General features: G+C 46.2%; 1 protein-coding gene across 1 annotated transcript; it reads left to right on the top strand.

The window, feature by feature from the left end:
* Positions 1–1,209: 1,209 nt before the first annotated feature.
* DNAJC25 (DnaJ heat shock protein family (Hsp40) member C25) lies at positions 1,210–19,497 on the top strand. The gene is made up of 7 exons (XM_056848958.1): positions 1,210–1,267; positions 2,544–2,628; positions 5,058–5,136; positions 9,092–9,553; positions 14,261–14,413; positions 14,862–15,332; positions 19,251–19,497. Exons 1-7 carry the CDS (start codon positions 1,210–1,212, stop codon positions 19,371–19,373), a joined length of 1,431 nt encoding a protein of 476 aa, XP_056704936.1. The 3' UTR covers positions 19,374–19,497.
* Positions 19,498–20,413: the final 916 nt, after the last annotated feature.

Here is a 20,413-nt window from a genome sequence, read left to right as displayed (position 1 = left end):
CATTAATTCACCATACCACGTGAACAGGGCTACACGGTTGATCCATCTGTCAGTAGTATTTACAACAAACTCTCCAAGGAGTAAAGCAAGAGATCTTTGCCCAGTCTGGTACACTTTAAGTAGAGATGCCAAGGACTGAATCTGGGGTCTTCTGCATACAAATATCTGACCAGGGAACTCAAACACACAATATTAGAAGGACAAATGTTTGGCTCGCTCCATGCTCCTCTATCCCTACCAGCTGCACTGAAATGGTGGTTCACCTGTAACTTTCCATATTTTCAAACTTTGACCATCATGGAGCCAAGAATAGCAATTAGAATCCACATCTTTACTTAAGTACTTTTCAGGGAAGAGCTAGGTATAAATGCTCTAGATCAGGGGTGGGGAATGTCGGGGCTGTTTAAGGCCCACGAAATCATTTGGTCTGGCCCTTTGTGGGTCCTGGCAGATCTCTAGCTCAGAAGGATCAAAGACTGGCGATCCGCCCCCTCCCGCTGACAGGAATAGCCTCTATTCAAGGCGGATGTGAGTTTGTTTTGCCGAGAAAAGGAACCTTTTTCTCCCTTGCAAAAGAATTGTTAGCTATGGAACTACTAGGACTGCCCAAGAAACTGTGTTAAACCTTTCCTACCTGGGCCGTGGAGAAACATATTACCTCTGTACTACAAGAGGGCTGGGGGCAGAAGTGGCAGCAATGGAGGGGTTAAAGGGGGCAGGGCCAGAATGCACGGGAGGGGGCAAGTTCTTAGCCAGTGTATCCTCATTTCATCCCTGCAGGCGGAGGTAGCAGGAGCCGGCTGTAGAACCCGGCCCCGACCATGCGGAGCAGGAGCAACGCTGGTGTGCGGCTGGACAGCTACGCCCGGCTGGTGCAACAGACCATCCTGTGCCACCAGGTGGGCGAGTGCACCACCGGTTGGATGCCTGCCTGCTTGCCCGTGCCGGGGGGGTCATCTGGGGCAGCTGCCTGCTTGGGGCTTGGTCGGCTAATTATTAAGTTGATAATTTTGTATGGCCTGCGAATGATGTTATAAATAGCCAAATGGCCCTTGGCAGAAAAAAGGTTCCCCACTCCTGCTCTAGATAAATACAGGAACACCAGATCTCTACACTGTACTGTTATTTACACTTGGATCTGGAAAAGTTATTGCCATCTCTACCTGCTGACAACCTGTAATTCATTTTCTTTAAATTGCATGGTCTGAAATGAATGCCCTGTGTAAAGTGAAGGACACTGCAGTCTCTCATAGCAGCAAATACACAGGTACCATAGAGGGGGCAGTAGCACTTGTAAGGTGGAAAAGTCAGATCCCTCTGTATAGTTTCCTTTGTCTGTTCTTGTCAGGAGCAGGCCATGAGGATGGTATGCGGTAGTGCGATTGTGCTGCTTCCAGGTGCTGTTGTGCTATTCTGTCCAAGGCCAGTCTGTGCCCCGTGTTTAGTCTTCATAGATTCCCATACTGTGGGAATCGCCAACTACTCCTTCCTGCCTCTGGGAGGGGGGTTGCCTGGGTCACCAGTTATCTCCTTTTGCTCTTCCATATATGCTATGTACCTTTGCCCCTTACTAGTGTCCTTTTGAATATGGCTTCCGAAACCTGTCGATTCTAACCAATAAAACTGCTTTTGTGGATTTGCCGTCTGCTGAAATCTGTTTATGGGTTTGCCGCAGGGCTAGAGCTTACATTAGGACACTAGTCCTATCCTTACTTGCTGACCTTGGCTGGAGCCCTGGAGGGTTCGCCTAGACACTCGTCTCCTCCGTTTGGGGCGCAGGATGAGCTCCCCGAGGACCCCGACTTTCTGCGTGCCGTCTTGGAGGAGGCGCAGCGGACGTAAGCGGAGTCCACCCGGCTGGTTGGGCTGGTGATTGATCAGTGGTGTCGCCTGGCAGCGGCGACCCCCTGGAGGACTCAGAACGCTGATCTATGTGCCCACAACGACCTTTTGGGGCTAGTTACTTTGCTGGAGGAGGCCCGGTTGGCGCAAGAGGACTTTGCTCTCCTAACTCGATTGTTGGCTGAGCTTGCGCTCTGCGGGACGCAGCAGGAATCGGCGGCCCCAATTCAGGGGCCTGAGTTCTGTTTCCCAATGGCGGGGGCTCAGGGGGGAGACGTTCCACAAACTGTTCCGGATCCCACCTTATGCCGCCGGGAAGCACAGAACGCTGCCGCCAGGACAGTCCTGGTTCTTGTGGATTTCACTCCGACCACGGTGACGTCAGCCGACGTCGAGAAGATACTAACTCCTGAATTCGGTCCTACCTCTGCGGACCTGGCTCAACAGGTTCAACCGCTGTTGGGCCAGCACAAGGAAATCCAAATGCTCTTGGAGCAAGCGGCCAAACCAATTGTGACGGCTGCCGCCGCCGGCAAACTCGAGGCGGACTGAGCGCTCGCTGACCGGAGGTGGGCGGAGGAGCAACTGTTGGCGGATGCGGCCACTGCTCGGGCGCGGGCAACGGCAGGAACTGCAGCGCGGTCGAAAGTTAGCGGGGAGACTGGACTGGTCTTTCCCCTCATTTTCTTTGGGCTCCCCAGAACCTGGCCTGCCCCGGGAAGCAGCGCGCAGGCAACAGCTCACCTTTGCTTCTGATGTTCAGGAATATTCGGATGAGGAGGACTTGTATGCAGAGGAGGGCGACTGGAATACGGACTACCGAGTCAGCCAAGCCCGACGGACTGGGGGGGCTGAGGAGGAGATCCATGCCTTGAGGTTTCAAAACCGAGAACTGTTGGATCGTATGTGTAACACGTTGTGTTTCTTGCAAAAGGGAACTTGACTCCAGACGTTGCAGCGAGTTAAAAGTTTTATTCTGAAAGTCAGCGAGTTCAGCAAGTCATAGAAACTTAAGGCTAGAATACAGGCATGGGGGAATGTCGGTACATAGATAGGGTAAATACAATGGGATTGAGTAGGTTTTTTGATACAAAGAAACAATACAGAAGATAACTGCCGGTAACGACTTAAGACAACGCATACAGGAAATTAACGAGTGCAATAACTGGCTGATCTTCCCGAGCTCCCGGCGTTGTTCCGCGGGACCTGGTATCAGATCAGCAATTACTCGGGCGGGTCTCTATTGAGGTGCAGATGCCGGGCGGGGGACCGAGTGCAAAACGGGGAGGGACGGAGTGCACAAAAACTCCATTTTGTTTGTGCGGGGCACAATCTTGTTTTAACCCGGGGTCGACAGAGAGCCTAGCTGACAGTATAGCCCGTATGCAGGACCAAATGGACGTGTTGATGTGTGAGTACGATCGCCTACAGCGAGCTCAAGTGGCGCCTGTGCAGGCACTGGTCCCGGGCCAACAACCTCCCGGCCAGCAACCTCCGATGCAGCCGGCTCCAGGGCAACCTCCGGCACAACCGCCTCCGGGGCAGCCGGCCCCGGTGCAACCGCCTCCAGGGCAGCCGGCCCCGGCGCAACCGCCTCCAGGGCAGCCGGCCCCTGGGCAACCACTGGCACCACCCCCTGCGGTCCCGGTCGTGCAGTGGAAGCAACCCCGTTTGCGAGTGACATTTGATGGCTCCGTGGACGCATTGCCCTGTTTTCTACACCAAGTGGACAGTTACATGAGAGAACAGGGGCATACCTTTCCCACGGAAGACAGCCGAGTAAGGTTCATTTCCTCACTTTTGGCTGGAAAGGCTGCAGAATGGATGGTCCTCCAGTTTGATACCCGGGCCTGCTCCATACGGTCGCTTAATGAATTCATGCGAGCGTTAAGGAGATGTTTTGAGGATCCGTTTCAAGGGGAGAAGGCCAAAGCGGCCCTCCTACAACTCCGACAAGGATCCTCCTCAGTCCAAGAGTTTGCGGATGAGTTCCAAAGACTCGCTAATAAAATAGTGGATTGGACTGAAGCTACCCGGGTGCATTACTTCTGAGCAGCATTAAATCCTGAGATTCTAAACTGGGCATACATGCAGCAAGACCCAGCCACCTTGGAAGAGTGGATTTTGCTGGTGGAGGAAGTGGAAAGCGCCGCCAGTTTATTTCTTTTGCCCAACAGCAGGCCAGGGGTAAGGGAAGCCAGAGAAACCCTCCCAAACCTGCCGCTCCTCAGGCCCCGCGGAGGCCGGCTCAACCTCCGCAAGACCGAACATTGCAGTTTCAAAGGAGAGCCTGTCTCGTTTGCGGTGCCATGGGACACTTCGCTGCCACTTGTCCGTCACATTCAGGACTGCCGAGTCCCACTCCCCAGCCAGAGGGGACTCCTCGCGGGAGAGGATGCGCTCAGGGGAGGGGCACCACAGCCAAGCAGAGCATCACTCCAAGTGCCCCCAGCTCTGCATGCTGGAAAAGTGACAACGGACCTTTCGCCAGCAGACCCGTCGGGGTCCAGGATTACAGTTACTACTCCTGGGGAGGGTAGCTCCACTTCTTCAGAGGAGGGTGACCACTGGAACTCTCCAGCCCTTAACTTGGAGTATTTTCTCGAACAGCCAAAAAACGGACTGGGTCTGCGGTAGAAGGAGTGATACCGCAGACCTCCGCAGGTGTTCCTGCGAAACCCGAGGCTCCTTTCATGGTGAGTGAAGTAGAAGAAACTGTGTATGTAGATGTGATATTACGACATTATAGAAAAGGCCCTCAATTACAAGTTAACGCCTTAATAGACTCCGGATGTGCCCGCTCGTTAATTAACGAAACCACCTTTAGGGCGCTCCAAATGTGCCCAATGTTCAATATGCTGTGGTGTTAGGTGCAAATTGGCTCAAAGGACACAGTCCCACCATAGACTGGGAAGCTGAGACTTTAACGTTCAATAGCCCGCTGTGTGAGTTACACCGATATGAAGTGGCCGTTAAAACCATAATCAAACCAACTCCTGCTCTGGCCTCAGACACCTCCAGTCTGACCCAAGTGCCGCCCGAATATCAGGACTTTACTGACGTGTTTAATGTGCAGGAGTGTGATGTGTTACCACCCCCCCACCGCCGGACAGACTACTATTGAAGTGGTGGGGGATGGAAAACTGGGGTCCACCCAAAGGGTTTTTCTTATCTCTTTGTGTATGCACTCCCAGAATTCCTGGGCCTTTTTGCAGGTCCACCATTGGTGGTAGAAGGTTCCTTCTGCTTCCGAGCACTTCCAGCAATTTGCTTGGTCGGATTTGTACATTGTTCGTAAGTCTGTGGGTGCCAGGTTCCAATGGTAGAACATTTTGTACCAATTTTCTCAGACGTCTTGGGACTTCCAGAATTCATTTTCGGAGTTCCACAACTTCTCCCAGTCTTGCATTGGGATCGTTTCCCCAAAGTTCTGCATCCATTTTATCATACATGTTTTGACTTGCTCGTCTGCAGTTGCCATGGCCAACAGCATTTTGTAGATTTTGGAGAGCAGATGATCCTGGGATTTGGTTATTAGTAGTTCAAATTTCGTAGGCGTGTCTGAGGGGTTATATTCAGTTTTCAGTCCGTGGACAATTTGGTGGTATGCGAACCATGTCATTTTGACATTTTCTGCCTTTAGCAGAAAACCCTTTAGAGTGTTTTGATCTGTCCATTCTCCTTAGTGAGCCCACCATAGGTCAGGGAGTCTTTTTTCTACTTCCCATATCCAGGTATGCTTCAGTAGGTGACATCAGATTTGGCACATGTGGACTAAGCATCCGTTTCAGGGAGTTCTAGGTTTTCAGCAGACTGAAGGCAATAGAGTCTATTTGAGGAAAAATCTATGTAAAGATAATTTTCTATTTAAGATACATTATAGATCAAACATTATTCATCATGAAATAAGGATTAGTTTTTAATTATGTAGCATGAGGCTGTATATTGACGCAATGTTTACATTTTGTGGCAAATGAATTCCATTAATCCATTCACAATCTCATGATCCTCCAGAGGTTTCTTTTTATTTATTTATTTATATAATTGAAGGGGTACAGGGGAAAAAAAGGGGAGAGGTAAGCAATGTAAATATAAAAACAGTAAATATAGATATTGTATAGATATAAAAAAGTAAGCTCAATGATATATTGTAAATTGTATATTGTGGAACATTTTCTATGCCAAAAAATAGTAATAGTAATAAGAAAAGGAAATTGATACAGTATGTCATTATGTTATTCTATTTATATTACTATTCTATAATATAAGAATTTATTATTAACTTAGCAATTATTTAAAAACAGAATTATATAATACAATGCCAGCATATTTCAACTAGTTAGTTGCAAGTCATATAAATGTAAAATAACGCCCACTTGTCGTCAAACTGCTCTTTAGATTCACTGAGTTTTGGGTTTATCTCGTGAGTCATCTTAGCCATGCTGGCATATTCCAACAGTTTTTCTTTCCAGTTTTCTATTTCGGGGATATGATTTTGTTTCCAAGTTCTTGCCAAAACCGTTCTAGCTGCAGTTGTAGCATACTTAAAAACATCGTGATACTTTAAAGGCAAGTTTTGTGGCGTTATACTGAGTAAATAGAATTTTGGGTCAAATGTTCTTGATGAATTCTTTTCCAATATGTTTGTATCTTTGGACATGTCCACCAAACATGAAAATAGGAACCGTCCGTGTCTTGACATTTCAAACAGGCGCCCCTTTTACCTGGAGTGGTCATCTGAGAGAGCATGTTGGGAGTAATCCTCCAGAGGTTTCTGTACGATTATTTTGGGCAATTTTTCTATCTAGAAAATAGTATCACAGGTGCTTGCTTTTGCAGTTCTCAAAACTGTGAATTTGTGTCTGCAGAGATAACATGCCTCTTCTTCAGTGCCAAAATGTTAGAAAATAAACAGAGATGAGAAAAAGACCCTTTGCTCCTTTGCAAATCCATGTACACAGAATCAGCCCCTTACCTCTTAAATGCTAAATTTTAAGAAATTCAATGAATAGAAGATTGATTAGAGTGGAATAGATCTGCACAAGGAGCTAGGTGTGAGGAGGGAGGGACAAGCAGTAAAATGATAGTGAAACCTTTTGAGCAGAATTCTCCACAAGTCTTTGAATCTTTGCGTGTATAGCCTGAAGTTTATCATACCCCCTGGAAGAGAAAATCTATAAAGCAAGAAGGCTGTGAAGGAGACCCAATTTGGGAAAATTTTAATGAAGTTCCTCTACCTATAGGTAAGGCAGGCATGTATGCAAAATGCAAACACTGCAACAAAGAAATGCAAGGCCTGGTGGCCTAAATGAAACAACATAATGAGATGTTTATGTAGAAAACCATGATTTAAATATAATCTTACTGACTAGTGATTTAAATTGTGAAAATCTAATCTTACTGTGTGGTTTAAATCAATCTGGTTTAATTGGTTATCCGGGCTGTGTAACCGTGGTCTTGCAATTTTCTTTCCTGACGTTTCGCCAGCAACTGTGGCAGGCATCTTCAGAGTAGTAACACTGAAGGACAGTGTCAAGGGTGTAGGAAGAGTAATATATAGTCAGAAAGGGGTTGGGTTTGAGCTGAGTATTGTCCTGCAAAAGTAATGTGCTAATCATTGTCCTGTAAGTATCAAGATAATGTGCTAATGATGGTATGGTATGTTAATATGGAACCATTGTATCCTGAAGTGATCTGTTAATGTGTGTAATCCAAAGCTAATCTGCATGGCTATTGTTGAATGTTGTCTTTGTTAGTCTGGAGGTTTTTTAGAACAGGAAGCCAAGCCTTATTCATTCTTAAACTCTCCTCTTTTCTGTTAAAGTTGTGCTGATGTTTATGAATTTCAATGGCTTCTCTGTGCAATCTGACAAAATAGTTGGTAGAATTGTCCAGTCTTTCAGTGTCTTGGAATAAGACCCTGTGTCCTGTTTGTGTCAGTCCATGTTCAGCCACTGCTGATTTCTCAGGTTGGCCAAGTCTGCAGTATCTTTCTGACTATATATTACTCTTCTTACACCCTTGACCCTGAGAGACACTGTCCTTCAGTGTTACTACTCTGAAGATGCCTGCCACAGTTGCTGGCGAAACGTCAGGAAAGAAAATTGCAAGACCACGGTTACACAGCCCGGATAACCTACAAGAACCAATGAACTCTGACCGTGAAAGCCTTCGACAATATAATCTGGTTTAAATCAAATCCACCCTGCCAGTCGGTATGGTTTACTGGTTAGAGCAGTGATACTCACTCTGGTTTGGGAGGTGACTCATTTCCAATTTGGCACTGGTAGGTCTTGGGATTAGTGAGTGGTTCCCACTAGAGAACCTGTGAGACTGCCTGAGCTGTGGGCCTCATTCCAGAGACGGAAGTCCTCTCCAATTTGTCACAGAAGCTTGCTGCGTGACCTTGGGATAGTCACACACTCTCAGCATAGCCTACCTTGCAGGGTGGTTGTAAGAATAAAATGGAGAAGGGGAAAATGTTTGCAATTGCTTTGGGATCTCATTGGGGAGAAAATTAACCAAATAAAAACTATGCATTGCTTAATCCAGAATAACAAAAAGCGGTATTTCCTCACTAGTTCAAACTAAGCCTTATTAAAAAAAAAACACCCCAACTCCACAGACAACTGCATTACTTTGAATAAGTGTCCTTGATTCTTCCACTCCCTTTGGTGTTGCCTTTTTGCTCCACTGACCACATGCTGCTTGCTTTACAGTGAGTCACAGCCTTGGTCTGTCAAGGTCAGCGTTGTCCTTTCTGACCAGCAGCAGCTCTCCGATCTCCTTCCTATGGCCTGATCCTTTCCTCGGGCGATTGCTGGAGACTGAAGGATGGGACCTTCCACACGGGCAAAGGAGGTGCTCTGCGGCTGAGCAACAGACCCTCTGCACTGGCTAAGATTTATTCCCCGCCAAGCAGGCTTCACCCTCGAAATATTCCGGTAGTCTTGAACGTGCTGCTGGACTCCAATTTTATTCCTCCGACTTTTTCATTCTGCCTCCTTATTGGCCTTTCCGGTTCTAAAGTCCCCGCCCCCGCTCTTCAAAGCCACGCCTCTCCCCACGCCTTTCCTCCTCCACTCCCGAGTCAAGTCCCGACTCCGTTCGCGTCCCTGCCTTGTCTGGGCGAAACCCCGCCTCCCCTTTCCCCGGCTCGCCGATTGGCCCTTCCCGTTCCCATCCTGGCTCTCCCATTCGCCCCTTTCTTCGCCGACATTCAACGGCCTTCTAACGTACGGCTTCCCAGCCAGCCCTTCAGCTTGGGCCACGTTCGCGGGCCCCGCCCCTGGAGCTCGCGCGAGTCGCCCGGCCTGGCCCGAGGAAGGCGGCGGCGGCGGCGGCGGCTGGAGGGTGGGCTGCTGCCGTGGCGCGCGCTCGCGGGGGCGAGCGGCGGGTCGGCCGGTGGCCGTTGGCTTCGGCCATGGCGCCGCAGCGGGCGCCCGGGGGGCTGCGGTGGCTGGCGCTGTGGGGCGTGCTGGGCCTTTGCCCGCGGCCGGCGGGGGCCCTGGTGGAAGGCTTGTACTGCGGGAAGCTGGTGTGCTACGACGTGCTGGGCGTGAGCCGCGACGCCAGCAAGGCGGACATCGCCCGCGCTTACCGGCAGCTGGCCCTCCGCTACCACCCGGACCGGCAGCGCGACCCCAAGCCCGGCGGCGAGGCCTCGGAGGAGAAATTCCTCCTCATCGCCACCGCCTACGAGACCCTCAAGGTGAGAGAGCGGGGCCGGGACCGCCCCCTCCCTCCTCCGCCCCGGCCGGATTCCTCCGGTAAGAATCGTGCACTTGCCCCCCCCCGCCTCCCTCCCCCCCCCTCACAACACCCGACCTTCGTACGCCAGCCCTGCGAGGACGGAGCCGTTAGGGCACGGAGGAGAGTGGGACAGGGCTGGCCGGCGTTGACGGGCAGGAAGCCTCCGCAGGGCGTTCGAAAGGCCTAACCGGATTGGTTGCAGCCTGAGCTTGCTTCATCCGATGCATTGGAGTGTAGGGCCGATTCGGCTGGGGCGTTGGTACCGTACTTACTGATTTTAACGGTATTGTTCACGTGGCCAATTCGGCCCTGAACAATGTCACTCTGAGATCAAAATAAGAAAAAAAAGAAAAAGTAACTACCTGGCCCATAAAGAAATTAATATTTTTTTCAATCAAAACAGATAAAAGGAAGTATTTTTTTAACACAACGCATAGTTAAGTTGTGGAACTCCCTGCCTCAGGATGTGGTGATGGCTGCCAACTTGGAAGGCTGGAAGAGGGGAGTGGACATATTCATGGAGGAGAGGGCTATTCATGGCTACCAGTTAAAATGGATACTAGTCATGCTGCATACCTATTCTCTCTAGCATCAGAGGAGCAGACCTATTATCTTAGGTGCTGTGTAGCACAGGCAGGATGGTGCTGCTGCACTCGTCTTGTTTGTGGCTTCCTAGAGGCACCTGGTTGGCCACTGTGTGAACAGACTGCTGAACTTGATGGACCTTGGTCTGATCCAGCAGGGCCTTTCTTATGTTAATCTTAATTGTCTGGGAAAGAAATTTGGCAACTGCCAATGTAATATTAAAATCCACCCCTGCTAAAATAACCCTCACATTTTCCAGTTTGGAGACAGATTCCCAGATAAAAGGCTTTATCCATCCGTCTCTAGCCTCGCTGAGCAAGTCACACCATTTGTACTGAAAGCTGCAAAAAGAAAAGGGGAGGAGGGGAACAGGGTGAGCTGTGGCTCTGCAAAGATGGTAATTAAATTGATTTGTCATTGGATAGATACAGACTAACAAAGCTACTTATCGGCAATTATCCATCGCACAGTTCCTTGCAGCCTTTTATCTTGGTGGAATGTTATATTGTTTTTATTTTTTATTTATAGCCTGCTTTTCCTGGGATTATGCAGTCAAATAGCTTCCTGTTGCTTTGCTAGCTTCTTTGGGTCTTGGGAGATAAAGGGGGGATCTACATTTTGTAAATAAGTAATTCTAGTGCCCCTGTTTAGATGCTCAGTAGGCTCCAAGTAATTGCAATGTTTATTCTCTCAGTAGTCTCTATGATATCCCTGTAAATTTGGTCAGTAATATCCCGATATTGTACATAAGGAACTGAGGCAACCATGGCAGAGATCATATTTTAATAGAGTATTTCCTAATAAGAGAAAGGGAAGTGGTTTGAGCCCTTGACTTTTATATTAAGGGTGTGGGGAAGCCATGCACACAAGCATACACAAGGTAAATTAATTGTTTATACTGTCCAAAGGAGGAGTATGTTATGCCTGCCAGTCTCTATCACCTGTGTTCATCTTTTAGGGAAGTCACCATATACAGGTTGAGTATCCCTTATCCGGACATCCGATATCCGGACTGACCTGAAAACCAGACATTTTGAGCTGGCATGCAGGCATTACTCAGAGGCCCTCAGCAGCACACCAATTTGCTTTCTGATGGTTCTATGTACACATTATTGTTAAAATATTGTTTAAAATTCTATTCAGGCTATATATGTGAAGTGTACATAAAACATAAATGAATTTCACGTTTCGACTTGGGTCTCATCCCCAAGATATCTCATTATGTATATGCAAATATTCCAAAATACTGAAAGATCCAAAATACGGACCACTTCTGGTCCCAAGTAGTCCAGATAAGGGATACTCAACCTGTAGTGGGAAAAGCAGTGACTGGATCCAACGAATAGTATGCCCAACTTGCATGAGAAACAACTTCTGAACAGAGGGATATTTTTAAGAAGATTGTGATAGTCACGCAGAGGGTCAAAAAAAAGATTCCTCTCAGTGTGTGGAAGTTCTTTGGATTGCCCTTTGAATGATTTTTTACTACATTGTAGGGATCAGAAATTGAGTTTTCTGTGTTAGCAGTTTCCCATTATTATTTTAATTGGCTGAGTATGTTTTGAATGAAGCTAACATTTTATTTGGTTTGTGCATTAGTTTTTGGGATTCTGAATCAGCATAAGAGTGCTCTTAAGTCTCTTATGTTGGCCAGAATCAGAATTTTTTACTTAAAATGCCAAGACTTTTAAGTACATCTAAGTAAGTTGGGATGGTGAGGGAGAGTCATGTATACAAAATCACTGTAAAGTGAAGGGCTAGAAAAATGAGTCAAGGGTGTTCTAAAAAAAGAGCCAGGTTGTTTGAGTCAGGAAATGGGCACTTTCCCAGACATTTCTAGCTCATACTGGCAGTGACCGAGAGATGTTTATTTGCTAGCTCTCAGGGCTAGCTAGACATAGTCTTTATTGAAATGTCCAGCTAAGTCCAAAGCTGCTTTGTACCTTTCCAGCACCAATTATATACAGTTAAACCATTGTTTTAAACCTAAAACCCATCTGGTCCAAAAGCCTTAGTAGGTGGTTGGGTACAGAATTTATCAGCTGTACGTTCACATAAAGATTATTGAATGCCGTCAAACAACTTTGGTAGGAATAGGAAAAACATTTGCAGCATGGCTTTAGAGAGCAACTTAACCGATGAATGAACAGATGGGGTGGTTGGTACAAGGCTCTCAGCTCTGCAATCCATTAGCCAGGGGAGGTTTCAGGAAACTAACAGCAGAGACGTTGTGGTTCCTCCTTCCCCCAGGCCTGTTAAATGTTGTGAGCTACTGAGCACTCTAAAGGTTCTGCATGGCTGAGAGGCAGAATTGCCATGCTGTCTACAGCATGCAAAATGTTCCTCTCTATAATGGTGTATGTGGAGAGGGGAGTTAAATAGTGTAGACACATGTTGTAATCCTCCCATAGCATCACTACTATGTACAGTTCTTTTCTTTCTTCTGTTTAAGGGAATGACTGCCTATAACTCCTAGGGAAAAGTGGAGGAGTACACTACATGTGAATCTGTTCTTGCCCCGGTAACCATATCTGTACGGCCTTGTCTTGGGTTCTGTTTCTTGGTCACTCTTCTGTGCAGAAATGAGCAAGATGGAATGTTGCCCGAAGACACTTACTGTACATAGTAGTGGGTGGTAATCATTTTCCAGCCAGAATGAGAAGATCAGTAACAACAGAGAAGCTGCCCAAAAGACACCTCTGCCACTATCAGTCTTGCTTTAACATACTGTAAGCAGCGTTGAAACAAGGAGCAGTGTAAGTTTGCTCTCACACACATGAATGTGTACAAAGAGAGTTTAATACGGTCCAAGACCAGCATAAAAACATACCAGATATACATACATAACATAACACATATAAAAGTGCATCAAGTGTGAGCCCCTATAACATCTTACAATCTCTCACTCATAAAAGCCGTTAAGCACTTAATTTTAAAAATATTACATGTTTGGAATTAGTATAAATATAAATCTAAAATCGCTCAATCATTAAGTTCGACTCATGCACGCCTGATCCTCATTGCTTGCCACCCAAATTTGGCCACTTTAGAAGTTATCTCCATATCCTTGTCTGAGAGCATGTTAGAAAGACTAAAAGCTCTGGGAGGTCCGATAATACAGAAAGCACATGAATGTGTATATTGTTAAACATAAGTCAGAATTTTGTTGTATACATTAATTCACGGTTGTGTCCCACTGTACATTCCGTATACAGATCTAACAGTGAGATAACTCACCCATAATGTGCACAACAAATATGTAAACTGTTGGCTGAGGATAGTTTCAGAGGGTAGCCATGTTGGTCTGCAGTAGAATAGCTAAGTTTGAGTCCAGTAGCACACTGAGAGCCAGGGTGGTGTAGTGGTTAAGAGCGGTGGTTTGGAGCGGTGGAGTCTGATCTGGAAAACCGGGTTTGATTCCCCGCTCCTCTACATGAGCGGCGGAGGCTAATCTGGTAAACTGAATTTGTTTCCCCACTCTTCCACACGAAGCCAGCTGGGTGACCTTGGGCAAGTCACACTCAGCCTCACTCACCTCACAGGGTGTCTGTTGTGGGGAGGGGAAGGGAAGGTGATTGTAAGCCGGTTTGAGTCTCCCTTAAGTGGTAGAGAAAGTCAGCATATAAAAACCAACTCTTCTTCTTTGAGACCAACTAGATTTTGGAGGCATGACCTTAGAACGAGGGGAGTTTTGAGCTCATACCTCTAAAAGCTCATACCTCTAAAATATTATTGGTTTCAAAGGTGCTATTGGACACGAATCTAGCTGTATAGTCTGAGGCTGTTCTTCAGAGAATACAAGTGAACTCCCTCTAAATAAATACTTTCCTTGATATATAAAAAGTGTACCTTTTTGTCTGTGGTAGTAATGTACATTAACAGGCACAGACACAACTCTTTGCAGCATTTATTGCATATATAGTATTTACTGCCTTTGCAAGTTTATTTTGAAAATGTCTGTATATATGTGGGTATAAATAGCAACAGCACATTCTTAAGTAGATACTTTAAACACTAACATTTTTAACTCACTGTTGTGGAATGTTTCTAAATATAAAACATTACTAATTGCTGCTTGCAGGATGAAGAAACTCGTAAAGATTATGATTACATGTTGGATCACCCTGAGGAGTATTACAGCCATTACTATCACTACTATAGCAGAAGACTAGCCCCCAAGGTAGATGTCAGAATAGTGATTCTGGTCACTGTCTGTGCCATCTCGGTTTTTCAGGTAAATATATTTCTCCTGACTGTTCCAATGTTACTTTCTGACATACAAAATATTAAAATAGCTTGCTTGTTATAAAAAGTTTGTAAATGCTTCTCCCCTCTCTCACCCCCCAATACATGTAAGTGAGTTGTTTGGCCTTAACTCTGACTGGCTTATCTGACTTTGAGACCCGACATATCTGAGAAAAGCTAATGGCATGTGAAAATATTGCATTCAGCATTCCCTAAATTTCTAGACCATGAAATGTTGGAAGTAGGGGAAGGGACTACAAGACTTCAAAATGGGTGTGTATATGTGTGTGTGGGGGGGGGATGTAAGGCTATGGGAATACAAAAAACAGCAGAACAAGTTTTACCTGGTGCAGTCCTATATGCATCCTGACTACAATAGGAAGAATAAATGTGCATGGACAGTGTTCTCTAAGATTAATATACCATTTATATTCTAGTTCTTCAGCTGGTGGAGTAGCTACAATGAAGCTATCGGCTATCTAGCAACCGTGCCAAAATATCGTATTCAAGCCACTGAGATTGCCAGGCAACAAGGGCTACTGAACAGAGCCAGAGAAAAAGGCAAAAACAGACGATCCAAGGAAGAAATCCGCAAAGAAGAAGAAGAAATAATCAAAGATGTTATCAAGAACAAAATAGATATTAAGGGTGGCTATCAGAAGCCCCAGCTGTATGACATACTCTTATTTCAAATCCTCCTAGCCCCTTTTTATGTTTTTAAGTACATAGGATGGTATTGTTGGTGGATTTATTGTTTCAATATCAAGAGACAAGAGTATGGTGAAGAGGAAAAGCTGTATATCATACGCAAAAACATGAAAATGTCACAGTCTCAGTTTGACAGTTTGGAAGATCACCAGAAAGAGACTTTTCTTGAAAGGCAGCTCTGGATAAGAGAGAAATACGAGGTAAGTGATGCTGGCAGATGGGAGGCTACTACTGACCTAAAGTGGCCTGATGTCATACATCTCACATATACCAGTTTTGGTGCTGATGACTAAACTACTTAGTTATGTGATTCTTTGGTGTGGGTTCATGCAGTACAAATAGGCTGAGTCTCAGGATGTGATCATGCCTCTTTAAAATCATATTTCATATTAAAATTGTCTAGATCTCACCCACATGCTATCCTTCATGTCTGTATAGCTGTTTAATTCTGATTTTTACCTGTTATTTTGTCTGATGGTATATCCACACTTTTGTATGCTGCATGCCATGAACAGTGCAGCTCAAAGCAAGGTGTTCCCTTGAGTAGTCAGAGCAGTTGAATTTTGTGTCTGTCCTAGAGAGAGCACCCTAGAAGCGTTTCATTTTTTATTACCTGTTTTTCCTAAAATAATTAATCCAAGGACATTTACTGCTTAAAAAAATAAAACATCAAGTTGAAACATACAAAAAGCACATTAATTAAAGCTAACATGTTAGCGTAAGATCGGAAAATGGCTCAGAGTTGAACCTTTAGCCTAGTGTTTTTAAGCCCATGGTCGCTATTGGCATTCTGACACAGGGTGGTGGTTTACTGCAAGAAGCAGAGCCAGTCACAAGATGTCATGGAATGAGATTACGCGTAAGCGTGATAGTAGCTTTTCAGACACAGATGCTATTTACAGAAAGCCTGCAGAACATTTCCACTGATGGAAACCTTTCTTTTAGCAAAGCACAAATTCTTCTCCCACTGCAGCCCAAAATACCTCCTGAAAATCTGTTTTCGCTCTGAGGAGGACATCTTGATAGCTGGGTGATTCCTACTGGCTGCTCAGGGAGACAGGACTAAACTTTCCTTTTACTGTCTCCCAGTCGGGAATCTCCTCCTCAGTTTATTTCCTGCCTCACTAGGGAGAGCAGCAGAGAAATAGCTCTCTGCAGTCATTACCAGCTCCAAATACTTTGAACCCTTTCTTTTTCAATCTAACGAATCTTGAACCGTACCTTCCTAAGCCTATTATTCGCGACTTTTTCTGTCCCCTTGCTGCTAATCTGTTCTTTCCCTTTCTGCTCCACCCCCCAATTCAGCCGATGATGGCAGGGGGACAGTGAGGACAGTTTCCTTTGTGAGGATGCTGCCGACCTCCTCTCCACAATGGAGAGTCGAGAAGCCTCAATGCAGCCTGGAAGGGGGAGAGAAGGCCAGAGCAAGCAAAGGAGCGAAAATGGGTCCCAAAAGAAAACAGGCCATAGCATCACAGGAAAAAGGCACAAAAAGGCCCTAGAGGACAAAATGGCTCCCAAGGCTACTAGATCGGCCCAAAGCAGCAACGATGGTATGCCTAGCTCCCTCGAAGTGCTTATCCCAGGCCAGACCAGCAGGACAAAGTGATCTTCAAGGGGTAATGTAATGCTGCTGCCCCCCAGGTTGTGGGAAGGCAGAGCGCAGCCCAGCTAGATACTGCAGAGATAGTTAGAAAAACCTTAAGGGAAGAACTGCAGCACATCCAGATGGCTCCCCCTCCTCCCTCTTTCAGGCAACTCGGAAGGCTACCTTATCAGGCGCAGGCCATAGCCAGATGCCAGATAACACCTCCATCTCTGGCCTCTGAGAAGAGGAAAAGGAGGAAGGAGAGTTCTCAGAAGAGGAGGAACCTATTGAGGAACAGCCTCTTCAGTGGGGACGATTACCAATCCCTCTTGGCCAAGGCTATTCTAGCATTAGACCTCTCCGAGGAACCCGATAATGGAGAAGATGCAAAATGAGCCAAATCTAGACCAAAGGAGTCCAAATAATATTTTTCCTAGGACACCATCGAATAATAAGTCAGAGCTCTGTCAGTAAGTTTGGCGTATTCCATAAGGATAAGGAGTTCTAAGACTGGATCCCACCTTCATACCAAAGGTAAACTTTTTTTTTTCGCAGAGAAGAGATTCACTTGCCTTCTTACTGTCCACAGCCTAAGCATGACAAGAAAAAGCATAACATACTTTAGACCGTGTGTGTGTGTAAAGTGCCTTCAAGTTGCAACCGATTTATGGCGACCCCTTTTGGGGTTTTCATGGCTAGAGACTAACAGAGGTGGTTTGCCAGTGCCTTCCTCTGCACAGCAACCCTGGTATTCCTTGGTGGTCTCCCATCCAAATACTAACTAGGGCTGACCCTGCTTAGCTTCTGAGATCTGACAAGATCAGGCTAGCCTGGGCCATCCAGGTCAGGGCACGGAAACAATTAGGGAAACTGACTTCCTCTTTATATCTCTAAGTGCCCCTAAAAAGGGGAAGAAAATGTCCAGGGCAGCAATCAGTTACACTGTTCGACAGTACATCATACAGGCATAAAGGCCAACAATATTGCGGTACTTGCCAGCATTACCACACACTGTGAGAAGCACACCTACCTCAACCGCATTTGATCACCAACACCAAGCGTTGGAAGAAACCTGCAAGGCAGCTACCTGGTCTTCAGTCTCAACGTTTGTCAAGCATTATAAGTTGAACTCCTGTTCAGCTGATGCTGCCTTCGGAAGAAGAGTATTGCAACATGTGGTGGATGAAGACCAGTTCCCACCTGGAAAGAGGGACACTGTTCTTGGATATTCCAGCTATCAAGATGCCCTCCTCAGAGTGATAATGGAACCTGGGACACTTAAAGAGAGGGTTCCTTCTCTGAGGTAAGGAGGGCATCTTGTCTGAAGATTGGAAGAGAGAAACAAGAGCATAGACTGGGTGGCAGCAGACAACAACTCTTCTTTGCAAGGTCATTGAGAGACAGCCAAGTGATCATGGTGATGAACCAGATCAGCAAAAAAAAAGTAGAGAGGGAGGGAGGAACTCACAGACCTTCCTCCTAATGTTTCTGCACCTGATATTCTTGTTTTAACAGTGTTTTCACCTGTTGTGTTTCTCTTCTACAATCCTTCCTGTTTTTTCTTCCTTCATGTCTTCCTTCTGCTTACCTCGGAAAGTGTTTAAACTGGGAAGGAGGAGATCCTGACTGGGAGACCGGAAGAGGAAAATTTAGTCCTGCCTCCCTGAGCAGCCAGTGGGAATCACCTGGCTGTCAAGATGCCCTCCTTACCTCAGAGCAGAAAGAATCCTCACAGTGAGCGTCCAAGATTCTCTTCCTGCTTGACAGGGCCCCCAGGAACTGTTTGTGGGGGACTCAGTCTGCAGTATGAGGAGAAAATCACTGAAAATCCTCTCCACTTCCATTAGAAGACATCTTCCATGGGATCCTCCCTTATAAATAGAATTCAAAAGGTGCAAATGCCTAATAAAGATTTTAGGTTTCATTTTGAATTCAAAAGGTATCAGTGGTTTTGATATCCTTCACATGGAGTTTTTTCCTGTATTATCTACTGATAATACAGTAAAACACAAGCCCCGTGGTGCAGAGTGGTAAGCTGCAGTACTGCAGTCAAAGTTCAGTTCACAACATGAGATCGATCGCAACAGAAGTCAGTTTCAGGTAGCCGGCTCAAGGTTGACTCAGCCTTCCATCCTTCGGAGGTCGGTAAAATCAGTACCCAACTTGCTAGAGGTAAAGTGTAGATGACTGGGGAAGGCAGTGGGAACCACCCCTTAAACATAGTTTGCCTAGTACATGTCGGCATGTGACATCACCCCATGGGTCAGTAATGACCTGGTGCTTGCACCCCTTTACCTTTAATGTTGTAAAATAGATATTGAATTTACCTAAACTGTATTTAGTGTTTTGTTTTTAATCTGTTGCTCTTACACAATCCAAAATAGTTCATCTGAAGTAATTGATACTAGGTAGGCAACCCTGCATTTCATGCTATCTGCCTCAAGACCTTTAAAGAATATGTGTATGTGGCACACATTGAGGATCAGCATTATGTTGCCTCCACTTAAAAACCTCTTTCCTTCTCTTGTAGCTTTACAAACTAGAACAAGAAGAAGAACTGAAGAAAAAGATGGCAATGGATCCTCGATGGAAAAGATATAGGCGGTGGATGAGGAAGGAAGGGCCTGGAAGACTGACATTTATTGATGATTGACAGGTGCTGTAATGTGTACAGTCCCTGTTACAGATGAGTGGCAAGTGAATCCATACCTAAAACATTCAGAGTTTAACTGCTGTGTCTCAGCAGTGTTTTTAAAACTCAGGAATTAATCAGGCAGGAAACTGGTACGATTTTATGACTTTTTTAAAAATAAAAGCAAGTCCACTGATCGGAGTTCATTGTTTTGTTCCACCTTGGATATGGAATGGAATTAAAAAGTATGTTTGACATGGATCTCTTAAAAGCCTTCATATTAATGAGATAATGTAACAAAAATGTGGATGACATCAAAACACTGTAGACCTAAAAGTTAGGCAGGAATAGTCACATATTGGGAGGCTTCCCTGAGGCTCATTATGCTGCTTTGTTTTTCCTTTTTACAACCCCAAAGCTGGCCCATTGCCATGATTCGCATTGAGTGAGGGTCTCCTGGTAGAGTCCTGTGCATGTCAGCTTAAGGGACAAACAGAGTTGCACTTACCTGTAACTTGTTCATCGAGTGGTCTTCTGTGCAGGCATGCATGGGGACTGCGCTTGCGCAGGCTAGCCATAGAGAACTGATTAGAAAGCTTTTAGGAGCTTCAGAGCGCCTGGAGCGCTCCCCCTCCCCTCTGTCCCAGGCCGAGAGCAAGCTGGCTTCCCACCCAACGGTCATGTGACGGAAGGAGGGGCGCTCCCCCCTCAGTTCTCCCTTCGCTGCCGTGGAAGACCACCATAGCCACTAAGCAGTAGCCCACAGCGGGGAAAGCAGGGAGGGATGCGTGCCTGCACAGAAGACTACTCAATGAACAACAGTTACAGGTAAGTGCAACTCTGTTTTTCATCTTCGTGGCTTCTGTGCAGTCCCGCATGGGAGAATAGCAAGCTCACCTACCATGGAGGCGGGTGTGGGCTTGTCACCTAATTAAAAGACAACTCTCCCAAACAGCTGTTTTCTCCCTGGAGACCACATCTACAGGGCAATGCCAGAGGTATGTGGATCGAAGGACCAGGTGGCCACTTTAGAGAAGCCTCAGAAATCTGTCATGGCAAGG

This window comes from Euleptes europaea, chromosome 4, assembly GCF_029931775.1.
Source record: "Euleptes europaea isolate rEulEur1 chromosome 4, rEulEur1.hap1, whole genome shotgun sequence".
Lineage (NCBI taxonomy): Eukaryota > Metazoa > Chordata > Lepidosauria > Squamata > Sphaerodactylidae > Euleptes > Euleptes europaea.
This window is presented reverse-complemented; position numbering and strand designations above follow the sequence as displayed.